The sequence below is a fragment of the Lycium barbarum genome, chromosome 7, assembly GCF_019175385.1.
Source record: "Lycium barbarum isolate Lr01 chromosome 7, ASM1917538v2, whole genome shotgun sequence".
Classification (NCBI taxonomy): Eukaryota; Viridiplantae; Streptophyta; class Magnoliopsida; order Solanales; family Solanaceae; genus Lycium; species Lycium barbarum.
Genome location: NC_083343.1, coordinates 27,912,811 through 27,931,259, shown reverse-complemented (window position 1 = coordinate 27,931,259; position 18,449 = coordinate 27,912,811). Strand labels below are relative to the sequence as shown.

Sequence of the window (18,449 nt, the reverse complement as noted above, 5' to 3'; positions counted from 1 at the left end):
TAGTTACGAAAATTTTAGCACAACAATGACCCTGTGGCTATTTAATTTCTTCATGACAAACTATTGTAGCTATTAGTAGACTATTGCCACGGATGTTAGTACTCGAAGCAAACAATATTTATTTAGCTACAATATTTTGTTTAAAATAACTTTCTGTGGCTAAAAGGTTACTATTGCTATAGCAAATTTCAATTTGTGGCAAAAACTAATGATTAGCTACGAAATTTTATTATACCAAAAACTTTGTAGCTATATCATTTAACTATTGCCACACTTGTTTATAATTTGAAGCAAAAATATTTATTTAGCTACGGCATTTAGTTTCAAATAATTTATTGTGGCTAAAAGGTTACTATTGCTACGCTAGCTTCTATCGTGTGGCAAAAACTTATGATCAGCTACAAAACTTTATTGTAGCAATAAAGTTGTAGCAATTTAGCTAATTATTGCCACGATTGTTAGCAATTATAGCAAAAAAGAGGAATTAGCTTTGTCAATTTAATTTTCGTGGCTAAGAAATTTTACGAATTTGTAGATAGCCATGAAATTTAAATTTTTGTAGCTATTACTAGCTATTAGCCACAATTTTTGAATTCATAGCTAAAATTCCGTAGCTATACATGCATTATGTTGTAGTGGCTCTATCATACATGTCCTTAGTCACCCTAGCTAGTGTACACCACAGGTACACCTCTAGCCTCCAAGCATTACTATAAAACCTCCCTCGGGACTTTATCGTATGCCTTCTCTAAGTCGATGACCACCATGTGTAAGTCCCTCTTACTTTCCCTTAGGGGTGGGCACAGTTTGGGCCAATCCGAAATCCAAACCAAAATCCGAACTTTTTAAATATTTGAATTATGGATTGGACTTTGTATTTTATTTTTAAAATTTATGGATTTCGGATTGGATATGGATTTAGTATGATGGATTTTTGGATATCCGAAAATCCGAGATTTTTATACCTATTATCTAAACCACCTATATCGTATGTGCCCAGTATTAATAAATCTAGTTTCTAAAGGTCCAATAGATTAGTACCTAAGGCCTACCTATTAAAATATTAAATTCAATATACAATTCTCTATTAAATCAAATATAATATAGGGTTTTCTTACTTCTCAAGTCTCAAAAGTCTCACGTTAGTGTCACCCACGACAGAGTTCTTTGTTATATTTCCAGATGACTACTTAGATTTTATTTTGTTCATTTTCACTTTTCCAGAATGCTTTTATTTGGTATGGATTTAATATATTGGACATGACTTGGATTGTTAATCCTAATTTGAACCGGAATGCTTTTTTTTACTGAGCAATTAAAATTTAGATTTACCTCTGTGGAACTAATACATGAATTTCATTCCTAAGAAGTTTGCCTTAAGTCTCAAGAGTCAAATCCGAAAACCCGAAATATCCAAACCGAATAATCCGAAATCGAACTTAAAATATCCAATCCAATCCGAACTTATTTGGATTGGATTTGGATTGTAATTTCTTCAATCCGAAAACCGAATATCCAAACCGAAAATTTTATATCCAATCCGATGGCCCGAGCGCCCACCCCTACTTTCCCTATAGTACTGCTCCACCCGTCTCACAAGATGAATGGCTTTCTCGATTTTATTTTACATGACCTTCTATTTTTTTACTGTGCTTAAGAAAAAGTGATACCTTTCTATATCTAGAAATCTGTCACATTAAACCCTTTTTTTTTTTTTTTTTTTTTTATAATTATACTCTTACACCAGAGGTATCCAAAGAAAATTGAAAAATCGCACCAAAATTTAAAACGAAACCAAACTGACTTGATAAACCGTTCTTTCGTATGGCTTGGAGTGGCTTGGTATCGAATTATAAAAAGCTGAGAGTATTTGATTTAGTCTGGTTTAAGCAAATAAAAGCCGAAAAACCGATAATATTTACACACAAATAATTTATAATTCTATATGTGCCCTTAAGTTTTACACTGAATGGTTCAGGTGCTCATAGTCTCGAAATTTTCATTCTTTGCACTAATCCCGCGTTTCAGTTTTGAAAGTTTCTTGCATTGAACATGCAAAGATACTTAACGCTTGCACTGTTATAGTTTGGGATGAAAAGAGAAAAACTAATACTAAGAAAATTCAAGACAATGGAAGTAACTATTAACATACAAGTATTGATTTTTACCTCCAATTTCTTGATTCTATTAGAAAGAAAATTTAACATTCAATGGTATGCAAAACTAACAGGACAATTGGGACAACATCCTTGGACTTTAAGCAGTGAATTCGAGGAGAATTCTATGGTTGAGTTTGTCGTTCTATCATGCTTTTGTAGTGTCGTTCTATCATGCTTTTGTAGAACTATTTGTATTTTATCTTAATTGTTGCTTCAAAAATAGTTTGATATTTCTATTTATAACATGGTATTTTATGTTTCTATTTGTTTCAACTTACGTATAGTCCTTTTCCTTCTTTATCTATTTTTCTTTGGCTGACATTTCTAGTCTTGCAAGCAGGCTTGGACGAGATGGATAAGAAACGCTTTTGGGAGGATTTGGACGAGGTGGTGGGAGGTCTACCACCCATTGAGAAGTTATTTATAGAAAGAGATTTCAATGGACACATAAGATCTATTCCAGGGGGTTATGACGATGTGCATGGAGGTTTCGGCTTCGGGGACAGGAACGGAGGAGGAGTCTCTCCATTGGATTTCGCGAAAGCTTTTGAATTGGTGGTAGCCAATTCGAGTATCCCGAAGAAGGAAGAGCACTTGATTACCTTCCGTAACTCGGTGGCGAAGACTCATATAGACTTTTTGCTCCTTAGGAAGTATGATAAAGGTATTTGTAAGGACCACAAGGTTATTCAGAGTGAGAACCTTACGACCCAACATAAGCTTTTGGTGATGGATTTGGATATCAAGAGGAAGAGGAGGAAGAGGGTCGTGGATGACAGGCCAAGGATCAAATGGGGGAGTTTGACTATGACTAGTGCCCAGGAGATGGGGGAGAAGTTCATGGCTATGGGAGGCTTGAGACAGTAGTGGGGACATGAACAGTATGTGGGATAGGGCGGCCAGTTGCATTAGAGAAGTAGCTAGAGAGGTGCTGGAGGTCTCGCGAGGTAGCCGTGGTGGGCATCGAGGGGACTTGAGGTGGAATGGAGAAGTCCAAGAAAGGTAGAAGCAAAAAAAGTGGTGTATGTGAAGTTGGTAGAGAGAAAGGATGAGGAGGAGAAACAAACAAATATAGAGAGATATAAGATTGCGAGGAAAGAGGCAAAGCTTGCAGTTATGGCCATCAAAACGATAGATTTTGAACCCTTGTATAAAGAACTAAAGGACAAAGGCGGGGACAAGAAGCTGTACAGGCTAGCCAAGGCAAGAGAAAGGAGGGCTCGTGACCTGGATCAGGTGAAGTGCATCAAGGACAAGGACGGAAAAACACTGGTGGGGGATGCTTTCATTAGACAGAGATGACAGTCATACTTCTATAAACTCTTGAACGAAGAAGAGGATAGAGACATTGTGTTAGGAGATTTGGAGCACTCTGATAGGTGTCGCTATTTTGGGTATCGTAGGAGTATAAAGGTCGAGAAGGTGAAGGGAGTTGTTCGCAGGATGCGCAGGGGAAGAGCACTCGGGCCTGACGAGATCCCAATACTTTTGGAAGAACGCAGGCAGGACAGGTTTGGAGTGGCTGACTGGGTTTTTTAATGTCATTTTCATCGAAGATGCCCGAGAAATGGAGGTGGAGTATAATGATTCCTTTGTACAAGAACAAGAGTGACATTCAGAGTTACTATAACTATAGGGGCATCAAGCTGCTAAACCACACCATGCAGTTTTGGGAGAGGGTGATGGAGATGAGGGTAAGGAGAGAAGTGTCTATCTACGAGAACCAGTTTAGTTTAATGTCGGGGCGTTCGGCTACAGAAGTCATTCATAGGGAGAGGAAGAGGGACCTGCATATGGTGTTCATCGACCTTGAGAAGTCATACGACAAAATTCCAAGGGAGGTTCTATGGAGATACTTGGAGGCTAAAGGGGTACCTGTGGCATACACTCAGGCGATCAAAGACATGTCTGATGGAGCCAAGACCAGAGTAAGGATAGTGGGAGGAGACTCGGAGCACTTCTCAGTGGAGATGGGTTGCACTAGGGATCAACTCTTAGCCTATTTCTATTTTACTTAGTGATGGATGGACTGACGCAACAAATCCAAGGTGAGGTGCCATGGTGTTTGTTATTCGCGGATGACATTGTTCTGATTGATGAGACTTGCAGGGGAGTTAACACTAAGCTGGAGGTTTGGACACAGAATCTGGAGTCTAAAGGGTTTACGTTGAGTAGGACCAAGACAGAATACTCGGAGTGTAAGTTCAGTAGCATATCGCATGAGGTTGGCGTGGACGTGAGGCTTGATACTTAGGTCATCCAACAGAAAGGAAGTTTCAAGTATCTCGGGTTTATTATCCAAGGAAATGGTGAGATTGACGAGGATTTCACACACCATATTGGTGCAGGTGGATGAAATGGAGACTTGCATCGAGAGTCTTATGTGATAAGAAGGTGCCGCCAAAACTTAAAAGGAAAATTTTACAGAGTGGTGGTTAGACCAACTGTGTTGTATAGGGCGGAGTGTTAGCCAGTCAAGAATTCTCACATTCAAAAGATGAAGGTTGCGGAGATGAGGATGCTGCGATGGATGTGTGGGCATACTAGAAGTGATAGGATTAAAAATGAGGAGATCGGGGACAAGGAGGGAGTGGCCGCGGTGGAGGATAAGATGCAGGAATCGAGGCTAAGATGGTTCAGGCATGTGCAGAGGAGATGCACGGATGCCCTAGTGCGGAGGTGTGAGAGGTTGGGTGGGCATGGTTTTAGGAGAGACAGAGGTGGGCCGAAGAAGTATTGAGGAGAGGTGATTAGACAGGATATGGCGCAGGTCCATCTTATCGAGTACATGACCTTAGATAGGAGGGTATGGAGGACACGGATTAGGGTAGAAGTCTAGTAGGTGGTCGAGCATTGTCCTACTTAGTCGTAGTTTTATTCTTGTAGTTTTTCTGTCCTTCGACTTCTGCTACTATCCGTTGTTTCTTGTACTTCAATTATCGTATTATTATGTGGTAGTTAATGCTTCTTTATTTTATAGATAACTTTTTCATGCTTTTTACTGTATTTTTTCATGTCTTTTATACTGCTTTGAACTGCTTTTCTTTGTGTCGTGAGTCTATCGGAAACAACCTTTCTACCTCCCAAGGTAAGGCCAGCGTACATTTTACCCTCTCCAGACCCCACTATGTGGGATTTCACTGGGTATGTTGTTGGTTTTTTTGACATTTCCATTCTTCTTCTTCTTTGTTCAACCTCGGGACCGAAAATTTTAAGATTTTGATACCCAAAATTCTTCCTGACTTTAGCGTTCAAAACCTTAAATAGAGATGAAAAAACCACCAAAACAATTCAAACCGACAAAAATCGACAAAACCAAGAACTATAAATATATATTATTATGTTTGGTTTGATTTTTGTTAAACATTTTTAAAAAATTGACTTAATTAGTTTGATTTTCTTTTAAGCAAAAACTGCACCAAATTGAACCATGAACACCCCTACTTACAGTTACAAAAATATCATGGCATGTTTAATCATGGTCTAACGGTACTTTGTAGCATTTGTTAAAAGTCATTTTTTTTTTTGAAAAATAAAATAAAATTTGGTGCCTAGTTAAACATCGACAAACAAAATGAATCAAAGGGAGAACTCTTTTTTTTTTTTTGCTATAAGATGTACATCTTTAGTTTTGTTCAGATCTTATCAATGTTTAAATATTTAAGTGCAAAAAATATATGATTTATATGAAACAATACACGTGAAACTGTGTCAAACTTACAAATGAAGTCGGATAAAGGATGAGGATTACAGTAGGCGGTAATCAGTGTAAAATTAGCTATTTCATGATGAATCCTCATAATACAACTCCAATCTGTTTGAGACTAAGTAGTAGTAAGAATAATTGTTGTTGTAGTAGTACTATTAAGTCATCTAAAAAGTTTTTACGGGTAAGTAAACAATAAGTGGGAATAACAATTTTAATAGTAAATAAGATAATTTACTACAACATGTTAATATATACCATAATATAAAAGTTCTTTAAACTTGTTAGTCAACACAATCTCATTTTTTTTTTTAAAAGAACTCCAAGGAGAACCTCATTCAAAGAGACTTCAAAGGGTAAAGCGTAGTTTTCTGAGGGAATTAACAAAGAAAGAGAGGACTATGTCAACTTGACATTCCCCACTTCACATTTGTCCATTTTTCCAACTAACTCTCAAACTCATTGTCTTGTCTCTCCTTGCATGCAACACAAAACATTCTTCTTCTTCCACCTTTCTTTTGGCCTCAAAATTACTCCATAAAGGTAGCATTCTTTCATTTGTAGGAGCCCTTTGAGAGGGCGCGCACCTGCAAGTGCGCGCACCAGAAAAAAGTTAAAAAAAAGAAAAAGAAAATTAATTAAAGCCAACTCTCTCTCTTCGATCTCTATGCAATCATGGCACAAACTACACAAAAAAACTACAAAAATAAAAACAAAAACAATAAACATGTCCTCCTTCTTTTTATTATGTCTACATTAGCATTTGTGACAATACCATCAGAGGGAAAATTATCAGAGACTGATGTTCTACTCAAGTTTCGTCAATCTTTGAAGTTCGATGGTGATCCGTTTTCATCATGGAATACAAGTACACCACCTTGCAAAGATGAGAACAATGTACCTAATTGGAAGAATATTTTTTGCGAACATGGAAAGATTATGGGTTTGAATCTTGAAAATCTTGGCCTAAGTGGTACTATTGATTTGGACATACTTAAAGACTTGACAAATTTGAGAAGCATAAGTGTGGGAGATAATAAATTTGAAGGATCTTTGCCAACTTTAAATAAACTCCCTTTATTAAAGAGTGCTTATTTCTCAAAAAACAAGTTCTCTGGGCCAATTGATGGCAAGATCTTTGAAGGGATGAATAATTTAAAGAAACTTGACCTATCAGATAATCAATTTACAGGACAACTCCCTCCCATAATCGGTGAATTGCCAAAACTCAAGGACTTGAATATTAGAAACAATAAGTTTGAGGGTCCAATTCCTCCTTCCTATTCAAAACTAACTTTTCCTTCTTTTTATGGTACGTACTCTCCCTCTTGTCTTTGTAAGTTTTACTTATTACTTATATTTGTGCTTATTTTCCACATTTATATGGTACTTCGTTTTTTAGTATTTGAAAAAAAGACCATAAAAAGTATTCAGTAAATTATTTGCAGCCTTCATCTTTTAATGCAAACATCTTCCAGTTTGTTCTTATGCAAACGCATGTCCATGAACATTGACATCTAAAATTAAAATCAATTTTGAAAACATATGTTGATGGTCTTATGGAGAAAGATATATTATTTAATTAAGAGAGATAACATCTTACCTCCTATTTCTTCCTTAATTAATAGACAAGCATCACCATCATATATTTTCTCAATGAGATGAAAAGATATTTACATTGTGCAATTACGTTTAATTATTTTTCGAAGTTTTAAAATGATTATGTTATTGGTAGCTAATGTATCTGACACATCACTTCCTGTAAAAATATTAGAAATCAGTAGTTTTTCTTAAAAAGTTTGTTAACTAGATGTCGTTGCTTCATTATCGTGTTAACATTCTCTAATTGTTTTCTTAAAATAAAACATCTCCTCATTTTTTGTCCATAAAAACACTTTGTTTATGATTATGATCTCCTAATTAAGTAGATATGTATACATCGGATACTCTGTTGTTTTGCAATCCTATATCATCATGTCCTTTGAATTTCACAACCAGACAATAATTCTAAAGATTTGCATACAAGATTAAAAAAAAAAAATAGAGATTATATCAAGAACTATGTAAAAAGGAATATGATTATATGAGATCGTCAACTGGCTGGAACAATTGATGAGAATTATCTTCGATCACCAATATTTGTGTACAAGATAAAAAACAAAAGATTATAACAAGAACTACGTAAAAAAGAATATGAGATCGCCATCTGGCAGGAACAATTGAAGAAAATTATCTTCGACCACCAATATTTACATAAAAAGCAGAGATATATTAAATGAACATAAGTGCTTTTCTATATTGTAACTTGTTATCTCTAAGCGTTCATACCAGTATTTTAGTAAAACTAGTTTTTTTAAACAATGAAAAAGCCAGAAACAACGTTAAGAACAGAAAGTAGATGAAACGGAAATTTCCGAGCCCACAAGTTTTTTGTGTGTCTTTAATAAATCTAATCCCCTCACAGTTGCCAAGGTTAATGGATTAATTCCTCCCAGGATAGAATGAAAACTATTCTGCAATAGTGGCAATGCAAATTGCAGAACTTCAGCAAACTAAAATGGCGGTAGTAAATCACACTGGACACTTATGTTTTGCTTTTGAAAAATGATGCAGAATGCAAGAGAGAGAGGAGATATAAAAATCTATAATTTTTCAGTAGTTGAAAACTAAGGCAAAGCCTAGGAAAAAGCAAGGTGAAAGTGAATTCTATGGTGTTGGATACTTTTTTTTTGTCATTTTGTTTTCTCGATTTATTAAAAATATTGTTTCGCTGTGTGAACATTGTTTTACTAACGATGTTTATTGTTTTGAACACAGATTAGATAACAAAACTGAATTTTCTTATTGTTCTTATAAAACAGGCAATGATGGTCTTTGTGGCCCACCTTTATCAAAATCATGCAGTGAGGAGGAACAAAAAAAACAAGAATCATCATCATCACCATCATCATCATCATCTTCATCATCTAGTTGGAAGATTGCCCTTATTGTGGTTGTGGTAATTGTTGTGATAGGTATTGTTGTGTTTATACTCATAAACCGTCGCAAGAAAAATCCACAACAAGAAGTAGTATTAGGAGGATCATCAAGTGGCTCACCAACCACTCAAGACCAAAAACTAATCCCTTCATCTCATGATCATCTAAACAAAATGGAACAAGGCCAAGTTGCTGCATTATCATCTCCTGATCGTTCTAGTGATGTCAAGAGAGCTGAAGTTGCAGGACAAAAGCTTCTCTTCTTGAAAGATGACATTGAGAAATTTGACTTGCCTGATTTGTTGAAAGCCTCTGCTGAAGTTTTGGGAAGTGGGGTATTTGGTTCAACTTACAAAGCTGCACTTAGCACTGGTCCTATCATGGTTGTTAAGAGGTTTAGACATATGAACAAAATTGGCAAGGAAGACTTCCATGAACATATGAGAAGGCTTGGAAGATTGAGTCATAAGAACTTGCTTCCTGTTTTGGCTTTCTATTATAGAAAGGAAGAGAAACTTCTGGTCTTTGAGTATGTCAACAATGTCAGCCTTGCAGTTTATCTTCATGGTATCTATCTTACTTTATATTTCTTCTAATTTATATTTCTCTGTCCCAATTTTAAGTGTCTTACTTTCTTTTTGGTCTGTCCCAAAAAGAGTGCCTTCCATATTTAGTAAGTTGGCATTTCAAATATCCTACATGGCAAGTTTATAACCACAAGATTCAAAAGACATTTTAGTACATTATATAGTTGCTTCATGCTCCGCACATTGTTATTTTTCAGGTAATAGCAAATCACGTGGGAACCAAATTCTAGATTGGCCAACTCGTTTGAAAATTGTCAAAGGAGTAAGCAAAGGAATTTTGTACCTCTATAATGAGCTACCAAGCTTGACAGCACCTCATGGTCACCTCAAGTCTTCAAATGTGCTTCTAACAGAAACCTTTGAACCAGTTCTCACAGACTATGCTTTACTACCAGTGGTAAATATAGAACATGCTCATGAACACATGATCTCATACAAAGCACCAGAGTTGAAACAATCAGGGAAAATCAACAGGAAAGCTGATGTTTGGACACTTGGTATGTTAATCCTAGAGATCTTGACTGGAAAATTCCCTTCCAATCTTTTAGGTAAGGGAACTCAAGACACTGATGATTTAGCATTTTGGGTTAACTCTATTCTTGGAGAGGACTCATCAGAAGAAAAAGAGGTGTTTGATAAAGAGATGAAAGGAACAAAAGACTGTGAGAGTGAAATGATGAAGCTTTTGAAGATTGGACTAAGTTGTTGTGAGGTTGATGTGGAGAAGAGATGGGATATAAAAGAAGCAGTAGAGAGGATTGATGAAGTAAAAGAGAAAGGTGATTTCTGCTCTACTGTTGTTGCTGCTGCTGCAACTACTGAAGCTGACAATATGCATACTTCAAGATAAGATTCAAAATATTTCAATTGTTTAGGGTTTTTTGATCAACTCATCATAACATGGGAAGTTTTGATTTTCTTGGATGCATATTGCATGACTATTTGGGTGTATGATTTTTTTTTTGGTCATGGTGGAGGATCAATTGAACCACCATGTGGGGTTACTACAAAAAAAAGAACAAAAAGAAAAACAAGAAAAATAAGAGATAGAAAATGAAGTTACTTAATTTTTGTTTGCATGTAAATTTGTCCTTTATGAATCTATAGTATAGGTGTGTTTCTTTTCTTTTCTTGTTCTTCATCAAGCTTATTTGGGATTATTACTATGCAAAATTGTTATCTTTAAATAAATAAACTATATTATGTTGTATATAAAAAATTGGGATGACTTTTCATTCATCTTGTTCTTCATTTAAACAACTAAGCGCCTCAGATTATTAACATTAGGTTGCCTCATTGAAGATTTTTTCATTTGGTCTGATTTAATTGGTCCAATCTATTCACAAAATTATATGAATCTATTGAAATTAAACAAAAAATTTTGTAGGGTAGAAAAGAAATGAGTAATTCCATTTGGAGTTGCCTGCTCGTACTCAACTACGCTATAATAAAAACGACTAAGCAATCACTGCAAATAGATCATATTAAGAATTCAGAGATAAAACACACGTGGAGCTTACGTTAAGTTTTGACTGATAACTACTATTGACACACAAATGTTAACACTTCTTGAAATGAAAACTAAGAACTTGATTCAATATTTGAATGAACTGGTAAATAGTATAAAGATGCGTGTAATTTACTTAATAAAAGTGGTGTGCGATGTTGAGTTGAACAAATAAATAGGGGGAAGACAAGAGAAAAACAAGATTCAATAGGAGGAAGACACTTCACAGAACCAAGAAGAAGATATCAAGCAGACCAAGATCCAAAATCAAAGGAGGAACAAAAACACTGAAACCAGTAAAAGAGGCAAACAATAAAGCAGAATTTTTGGTAGAAACCATGCTCTCTCAGTTGACTCCATTGGTTCCAGAGAAAACAAAGGTGATTATCAAGTTATTCTGATACAAGAGGAAGAAGTAGAAACAGAAAAAAAAAATAAGGAAGGCCAATGTCAAGCAAACTGCATCACAAACAGGAAAGAAACAAGAGACGAAGTGTCCCTCCCCCTACTATCCATGATTAGTGCAGTCTTTTGGAATATAAAGGGGTGAGGACCAAAAAGTCTATACATAGACTAAGAACTTTTATCAACATCAACAAATTGACTTTTGTCGCAATCTTAGAGCCTTTTAGTGATATGAACAAAATCAATGGTTACAAAAGATATTTGGGGTTTCATCATTGTCAAGCTAATACTAATGGTCAAAATTGGTATTTTTGGAAAGATTTTGATCGTAGTGATATCTTGGTTAACAATGACCAACAAACTACTTTGAAGCTCAAGAATACCCCTACTGAAAAAAGGACATATGTTACAACTGTTTATGCTAAATGTACTTCGGCGGAAGGGAGGTACTTTGGGACAGTATTATTGACATGAATAACTTCATTGATGGTCCATGGTGCATGGGAGGTGAATTCAATGTGATTATGGATCCGGATGAGAAGTTGGGTGGCAGGCCTCACAGAACTCATAAGAGCATGTATTTTATTACTTGTATGGAAGACAGTGATCTCAGTGCCATTGGCTTCAGTGGTCCAAGATACACATGGTGCAACAATTTCCCCCATAGTAAGAGAGTATGGAAAAGGTTAGACAGAATCCTTATAAATGATGAATGGACACAGTTGTTTCCTCATAACTCAGTAAGGCACCTCTCCAGATCTGGGTCTGATCATAGACCTGTATTGCTCAAATGCTATAATGATCAAGGAAGTAGCATAGAGTACTTCAAGTTTCTAGACTAAGCAAGCTGATTTCCTGGAAATAGTCCAAACCTTTTGGAGTGAACATATTAGAGGTAATCCCATATGGATCCTGCAGAGTAAACTGAAAAGACTTAGTAGACTACTAAGTTAATGGTCCAGGACCAACATTGGTGATGCTTTTGAACATGTTCAAACTTGGGAAGCTAAGATTCAAACTCTAGAGAGCTTAGATATGGAACAAAATGATGAACAAGGTAGGGAAAATCTAAATTGAGGCTATGCTGAATATGTGAGATGGCTCAGTATCCAAAATTCAATACTTAAACAAAAGACTAAATTGAAATGATTCAAAGATGGAGATAAAAACACCAAGTACTTTCACAGTGTCCTTAAAAACAGAAGTAGGAGGCTTCAAATTTATAGAATTAAAATTCAGAAGGGCAAATGGATCCAAAAGGAAAACAACATCAACAAGGCTATAGTCAAGTATTTCAAGAGGCAATTCAACCTGAACCATCCTGAAGTTGACAACAATATGTTGAACCAAATCCCAATGATCATCACCGATGCTGAAAATGACACACTTACAAAGGTTCCACAAGAGGATGAAATCAAACAAGGTGTTTTCAATATGAATATTGACATTTCTATAGGCCCAGATGGATTTAATGATATGTTCTTCAAATTTTGCTAGGATATTGTTAAATTTGATATACTTGCTTTTGTTCAAGACTTCGTTTTTGGAAAACTCTGACTAAGTATTATTCTTATACTTGTTTAGCTCTAATTCCTAAAATTGAGTAAACTATTACCTTTGCAGACCTTAGACCTATTATCTTAAGTAATTGTACCAATAAGATCATTTCTAAAATTATGGCTAATAGGCTTAATTCTTTATTACCTTATATTATTTTTGAGAATTAGAGTGGCTTTGTTTCTGGTAGACTCAGAAATTAATTTACATATTTTTTATATGTTATTGAACAATCATGATATGTTTGCTAAATCTAACCAAGAGAAAAGCAATTTACAATAATTATTTATTTAATTGTCCAAATGGGAATATTGTCAATTAGCAAATATTTTTACGTTGTTTAATTCAAGGAATTTGATTGATTAAAAGAATTAATAATTTTACTCCTCAAATCTCAATTTTTACATATTTAATTATTAGAGTTTTATCATAATTAATTGAGTATTTAATTGTGATTAATTCTATAAATTGATAACTATATGACAAATAATGGCTATAATTGAAATGACTAATTGTTAGTTCAAATATGACCTTAATCGAAATAACCAAATTCATTGGTATAAGTTAATTAAGGTCATTAGCATTTGATTTGTTTGATTATGTCAATTATGGCGTTATTTTAAATAGCCAAATTCATGGTACTAGCTTAATTAAGATCATTCCTGCAAATTAGCTCCTAATTTGGCCAATTCGTTATAATTAGGTCATAATTGAAATGTTCAATTAATGGACATTACTTTAATTTTGACCATCTATTAAATATTTGCATGCATGCCCTCCCACTATACAGGTATACATAGATATACACATGAGTATACGTATACACACATGTATATCTACATATGTGTATAGGACCAGGCCCCTTCCTCTTTATTTAAAATCTGGACCCAGCCCTACCCAAAAGGGCATGACCCGACCCAGATCAGCGCATAACAAGGCAATACCCCTTCTATTCCCTCATTTTACAAAACCAAACATACCATGTCACGACTTATTTTACTAGGACGTGCGGGCACCTATCGTTCCCACCGCGATAGGCGAACCCTTATCCCAATATAACCAATTTAAGTAAAGGCGGAAGAAATAAATATAAGTAAAAGTCTCAAATCATCCATATAAGATAAAGTGCGGAAATACTAAATACAACCCCATAGATCTGGTCTAACTCATACAAGAGCACTAACTAAATACTACAAGTCTGAAGGATGATAAAGTCTCATAATACAACTGTCTCGAAATAAGAATAAGATAAGTAAGTAAAGGAAAGAACATCCGGGTAGCGGCCGTCATCGCGTTCACCCTGGAATGACTCAACAGCAGCCTCGCCAATCAATCACGAGGGAAAAGAGTGGAACCTGTCTAATACTCTGCATCCATAAAAGAATGCAGCAAGTACAGGTCAGTACAAAACAACAGTACTGGTAGGCATCATCGGCCGACTAAGCATAGCTAACACAATTCAGATAATAAAGCAGATAGACAGACAAACCAACAAGTATAAATCAAATGTAATCGAATCCAAGTACATGTCATTACCTAAGTAAAGCATCTAATTCCAAATGTGCCAAGTCTGAAAGTATCAATTCCGAATCCAACATCACAAGTACAACACCAGAACATCTCAAAATCAAGCCATAATGCAATGTGATGCAATAGTGCATGAATGCAATGCAATGCCACGCAAATGTTGTGTACACATGTACTCTGGACAGAAATATTAACATCTCGGTAGCACAACCCAGTGTGACTCGCGAAGTCTAAGTGCCACCCGTCTCGGATATTAGCCCAACAAACAGACGTGATCTCGGATCTTTACCCACGGGGGTTCTCACCAGCACCACTCTGGGGGACCCGCCGAGTCCATGCACTCACTCAATCAACGATTCCGGAACTAACATCAGATATCGGCCATCTTACATCACTCAAGTAAAACCGAGCCCTGCTCATCAAAGTGTTTCATCAAGTATCGTCAGTATCTCAACAGTGCATCACGAAAAATGACAGCGCATGCAATGCATGTATCAACATCAATAATCATGCTCACTATAAAAAGTACCAACAATGGGTACACCAACAATATATCCGAGTCACAAGTATCAATAGTGGGTACGTTAACAATATATCCAAATTACAAGTACCAACAATGGGTACGCTAACAACATCATAATCAAGATAATAAAATAGAACCCAATATCTATCAACAACTCATGGCATCAAGCCTACACAATAGAATAATCAAATCACAACATAACGGGGTGGCTAGCCCCAAACGCACAACAGGGACCAACCTAAGGCAATGTCCAACCTAACTTGATACCCGAAGGTTCACATGCTGTCTCCGACAATATAATCTAAATATATGCTTCGCTATATGTAGTCTCACCAAGGGTAAGCCATAACCTACCTGGATAGCTGAACCGCAAACACCAACAACTCACTCTTTTGCCTTGCCTTTCCGCTGAGCCTCAGAACCAAAGTAGTCTAGGCATATTCGAAATCTAGGTCAACCTAACCCTAGAAATTGGGGAAACTGGGCCCACAAGGGCAACAGGGGAAATTCGGAAGCAAAATATCAAATTAAGCACTAGGTGATCATAACCCAACCACTAATTGCTAAATTAACTCATAGATTTACCCAATTTCGAATTTGAAGCAAAACCCCCAATTTGGGTATAAACCCTAACTCTTTGATTCCGAAATTCAACATTAAAAATGGAAGATATATGATTAATAAAATTAGATTCATCAACATCTAGCATAAACCCCATTAATTTCATCATTAATAAGCCTAGAGAAAAATGTTCATCAAAACCCACTTTCATCTTCCATTACTAAGGGATTATTAGAGGAAAGGGGGGAATCTATGGTGATTTAGATTAATGAAATAGAAGAGGGATAGCAAGATTTACCTCCAAGAGTATTCCCAAAATATCTCCAAGAACAGTCCCTAAAAGTTCTAATTTCGAAATGGAAATAAATGAGGGTCTAAAGGCTTTTAACACTTCATTAATTATACACACTGCCGTCACCCGCTTTGGCGACACTGTGGTCCCTCAACCGCTTCTCGGTCAATCCCAATAAAATGCTTAGACCGCTCCAGTGGCAGGGTTATTGCTCCAGCGGTACCGCTTCCGCGGTGTTGGTGCCGCCAAAGCGAGCACCAGACACTAGAAAACTCACCCAAGTTTCACAATTAAATTTGATTTTTTGACTAATTCCCGAGGCCATCTGCTCACATATTATACACATAGACACACATACAAACACACTACGAATGTGCCCGTGGCCTTAGAATTTCCAACGGAGGTCTCGTTGACCGATTCAACCCCGATACCTTAATTCCAATTTCCCAACCCAAGTCCCAAAATGCATCCGAGTGCATTGGGAACCGAACCAAATATATACAAAAGTTCTAAACGACCATCCGGACCTCTCGGAATCGATGAATTTTCAAAAAGTTCCGTTTACCCAAAGGTCAACTTTAGTCAACACTTTTTTGCTTAAAGCCCAAATTTTACAAAAGGTCGCTCGAATCAAATCTAGACACCTCGGGAAGCTTATCAACTGTCCCCTCGGGTCAAAAATGAGCCTAGAGAAAAATGTTCATCAAAACCCACTTTCATCTTCCATTACTAATGGATTATTAAAGGAAAGGGGGAATCTATGGTGATTTAGATTAATGAAATAGAAGAGGGATAGTAAGATTTACCTCCAAAAGTATTCCCAAAATATCTCCAAGAACAGTCCCCAAAAGCTCTAATTTCAAAATGAAAATAAATGAGGGTCTAAAGGCTTTTAACACTTCATTAATTATACACACTGCCCGTCACCCGCTTTGGCGACACTGGGACCGCTCCAGCGGAGCCTCTTCAGCTGTCCCTAGACTGCTTCAGCAGTCAAGCCTAAAATGCTTAGACCGCTCCAGCGGCAGGTTTATTGCTCCAGCGGTACCGCTGCCGGGTGCTGGTGCCGCCAAAGCAGGTACCAGACACCATAAAACTCACCCAAGTTTCACAATTTAATTCAATTTTCTGAGTAATTTTTTAGGCCATTTGCTCACATACCATACACATAGACACATATATAAACACGCTACGAACGAGCCCGTGGCCTCAGAATTTCCAACGGAGGTCTCGTTGAAGGAGTCAACCCCCGATACCTTAATTTCAATTTCCCAACCCAAGTCCCCAAATGCATTCGAGTGCATTGGGAACTGAACCAAATGTACACTTATGTTCTAAACGACCATCCAGACCTCTCAGAATTGATAGATTTTAAAAAAAGGTTTGTTTACCCAAAAGTCAACTTTAGTCAACACTTTTTCGCTTAAAGCACAAATTTTACAAAGGGTCACCCGAATCAAATCTAGACACCTCAGGAAGCGTGTCAATGGTCCCCTCGGGTCAAAATGAGCTAACCAAGCTTGGAAAAGGGTCAAAAGGGCTGAAAATACAATAATGACCAAACTTGTCATTTATACGCGTCTCTCTCTCTCTCTCTCTCTTCCACCTCCCCAAACCATAAACGCTGCCTCTCTCTTTCCTCATCATCATCGCCAAAAATGGCAAAGTCTCAGGCGCATCATACTTTTACTGGTCTGTGTGACAAAGAAAGGCAAAGCTTGAATGCTTTAACCATTTTTCACCTAATCCATCCCAAACAGGGCGTAAGTAACCTTTGCTTTTGCTTTTTATTCCAATTAACGATCAAAACTCTGTGAATCCTTAATGGATTATGTTTGTGTTTTTTTGAAATTGCGAATTTTGATTGGTTCTTGAAGAACCTTTTGGATAGTTCACTTTTGGATCGAATCTGGCCTTTGATACGTTTGTTTGACTCAATCTTGACCCTCCGATACTCGAATGTGAGGAAGAAATCTAATTTTGTGGATTTGTCCCACATCGGTTGCAATCTAGGGTTTGAAGATTTTGGGGTTCTATAAATAAGACCCCAGTCCTCATTGTTCAAGGAGGGAAAAGAAAAAAACAAGAAGGACATCGACTGAATATTCATACATATTCACTCATATCCTCGAAATACCTAAATTTCTAGGCAATTTGCTTTGAGATTTTAAGAGTTCGAGTTTATTTAAATTTTAAAGTTATTTTTTTTTCTTGCTCTTGTGTGGGTTCTGTGATTGCGAGCATTTGGGGTTAAACATTGAAGTTTCCAAGTCCAAATCTCTTCTACGGCTGCACACACAAAAGGTAATTCTTTGTTCCTTTCATTTTTTCTGCATTTTTTAGTTTTAAGTTATTTGCATTTATGTGTTTGGTGCGCTAGTTTAGTTAAGCATGTTTTTCTGCATTAGTTTGTCCTAATGTAGTTTAATAATTAAGCCTGTTTTATATGTTTGTTTTTTTAGCTTAGTTTATTTAGTCCTATATATTATCTTAACTCTTATCCAGTTAAATATGTCTTATATGTTATTATAGACTATTCTATTAAGCATGATTTAGCTGATAATTTAACCTGTTTTAGTTAAGCATGCCTTTAGGTGTTATTTTGGCTTAGTCTATCTATGTTAAGCATGTATTATATGTTTTGCTC

At 36.4% G+C, this 18,449-nt stretch overlaps 2 protein-coding genes across 2 annotated transcripts; both read left to right on the top strand.

Annotated features, from left to right (window-relative positions):
* Positions 1-6,204: 6,204 nt before the first annotated feature.
* On the top strand, positions 6,205-10,494 carry LOC132603334 (pollen receptor-like kinase 4). The gene is made up of 3 exons (XM_060316346.1): positions 6,205-7,177; positions 8,727-9,410; positions 9,628-10,494. Exons 1-3 carry the CDS (start codon positions 6,541-6,543, stop codon positions 10,278-10,280), a joined length of 1,974 nt encoding a protein of 657 aa, XP_060172329.1. The 5' UTR covers positions 6,205-6,540; the 3' UTR covers positions 10,281-10,494.
* Positions 10,495-11,812: 1,318 nt separating this feature from the next.
* LOC132601433 (uncharacterized) lies at positions 11,813-12,839 on the top strand. Its single transcript, XM_060314513.1, has 3 exons — positions 11,813-12,162; positions 12,305-12,399; positions 12,499-12,839. The coding sequence occupies exons 1-3, from the start codon at positions 11,813-11,815 to the stop codon at positions 12,837-12,839; spliced, it is 786 nt and encodes a 261-aa protein (XP_060170496.1).
* The last annotated feature ends 5,610 nt before the right edge of the window (positions 12,840-18,449 follow it).

What these genes read in the sequence shown, in the direction of transcription:
- LOC132601433 (XM_060314513.1), top strand. Translation starts at nt 11,813, where the DNA reads ATGAATAACTTCATTGATGGTCCATGGTGCATGGGAGGTGAATTCAAT. An exon ending in GATCAAGGAAGTAGCATAGA is followed by an intron (nt 12,163 to 12,304) that starts GTACTTCAAGTT and finishes TTAATGGTCCAG; the next exon opens with GACCAACATTGGTGATGCTT. An exon ending in GGAACAAAATGATGAACAAG is followed by an intron (nt 12,400 to 12,498) that starts GTAGGGAAAATC and finishes AATGATTCAAAG; the next exon opens with ATGGAGATAAAAACACCAAG.
- LOC132603334 (XM_060316346.1), top strand. Translation starts at nt 6,541, where the DNA reads ATGGCACAAACTACACAAAAAAACTACAAAAATAAAAACAAAAACAAT. An exon ending in AACTTTTCCTTCTTTTTATG is followed by an intron (nt 7,178 to 8,726) that starts GTACGTACTCTC and finishes CTTATAAAACAG; the next exon opens with GCAATGATGGTCTTTGTGGC. An exon ending in CCTTGCAGTTTATCTTCATG is followed by an intron (nt 9,411 to 9,627) that starts GTATCTATCTTA and finishes GTTATTTTTCAG; the next exon opens with GTAATAGCAAATCACGTGGG.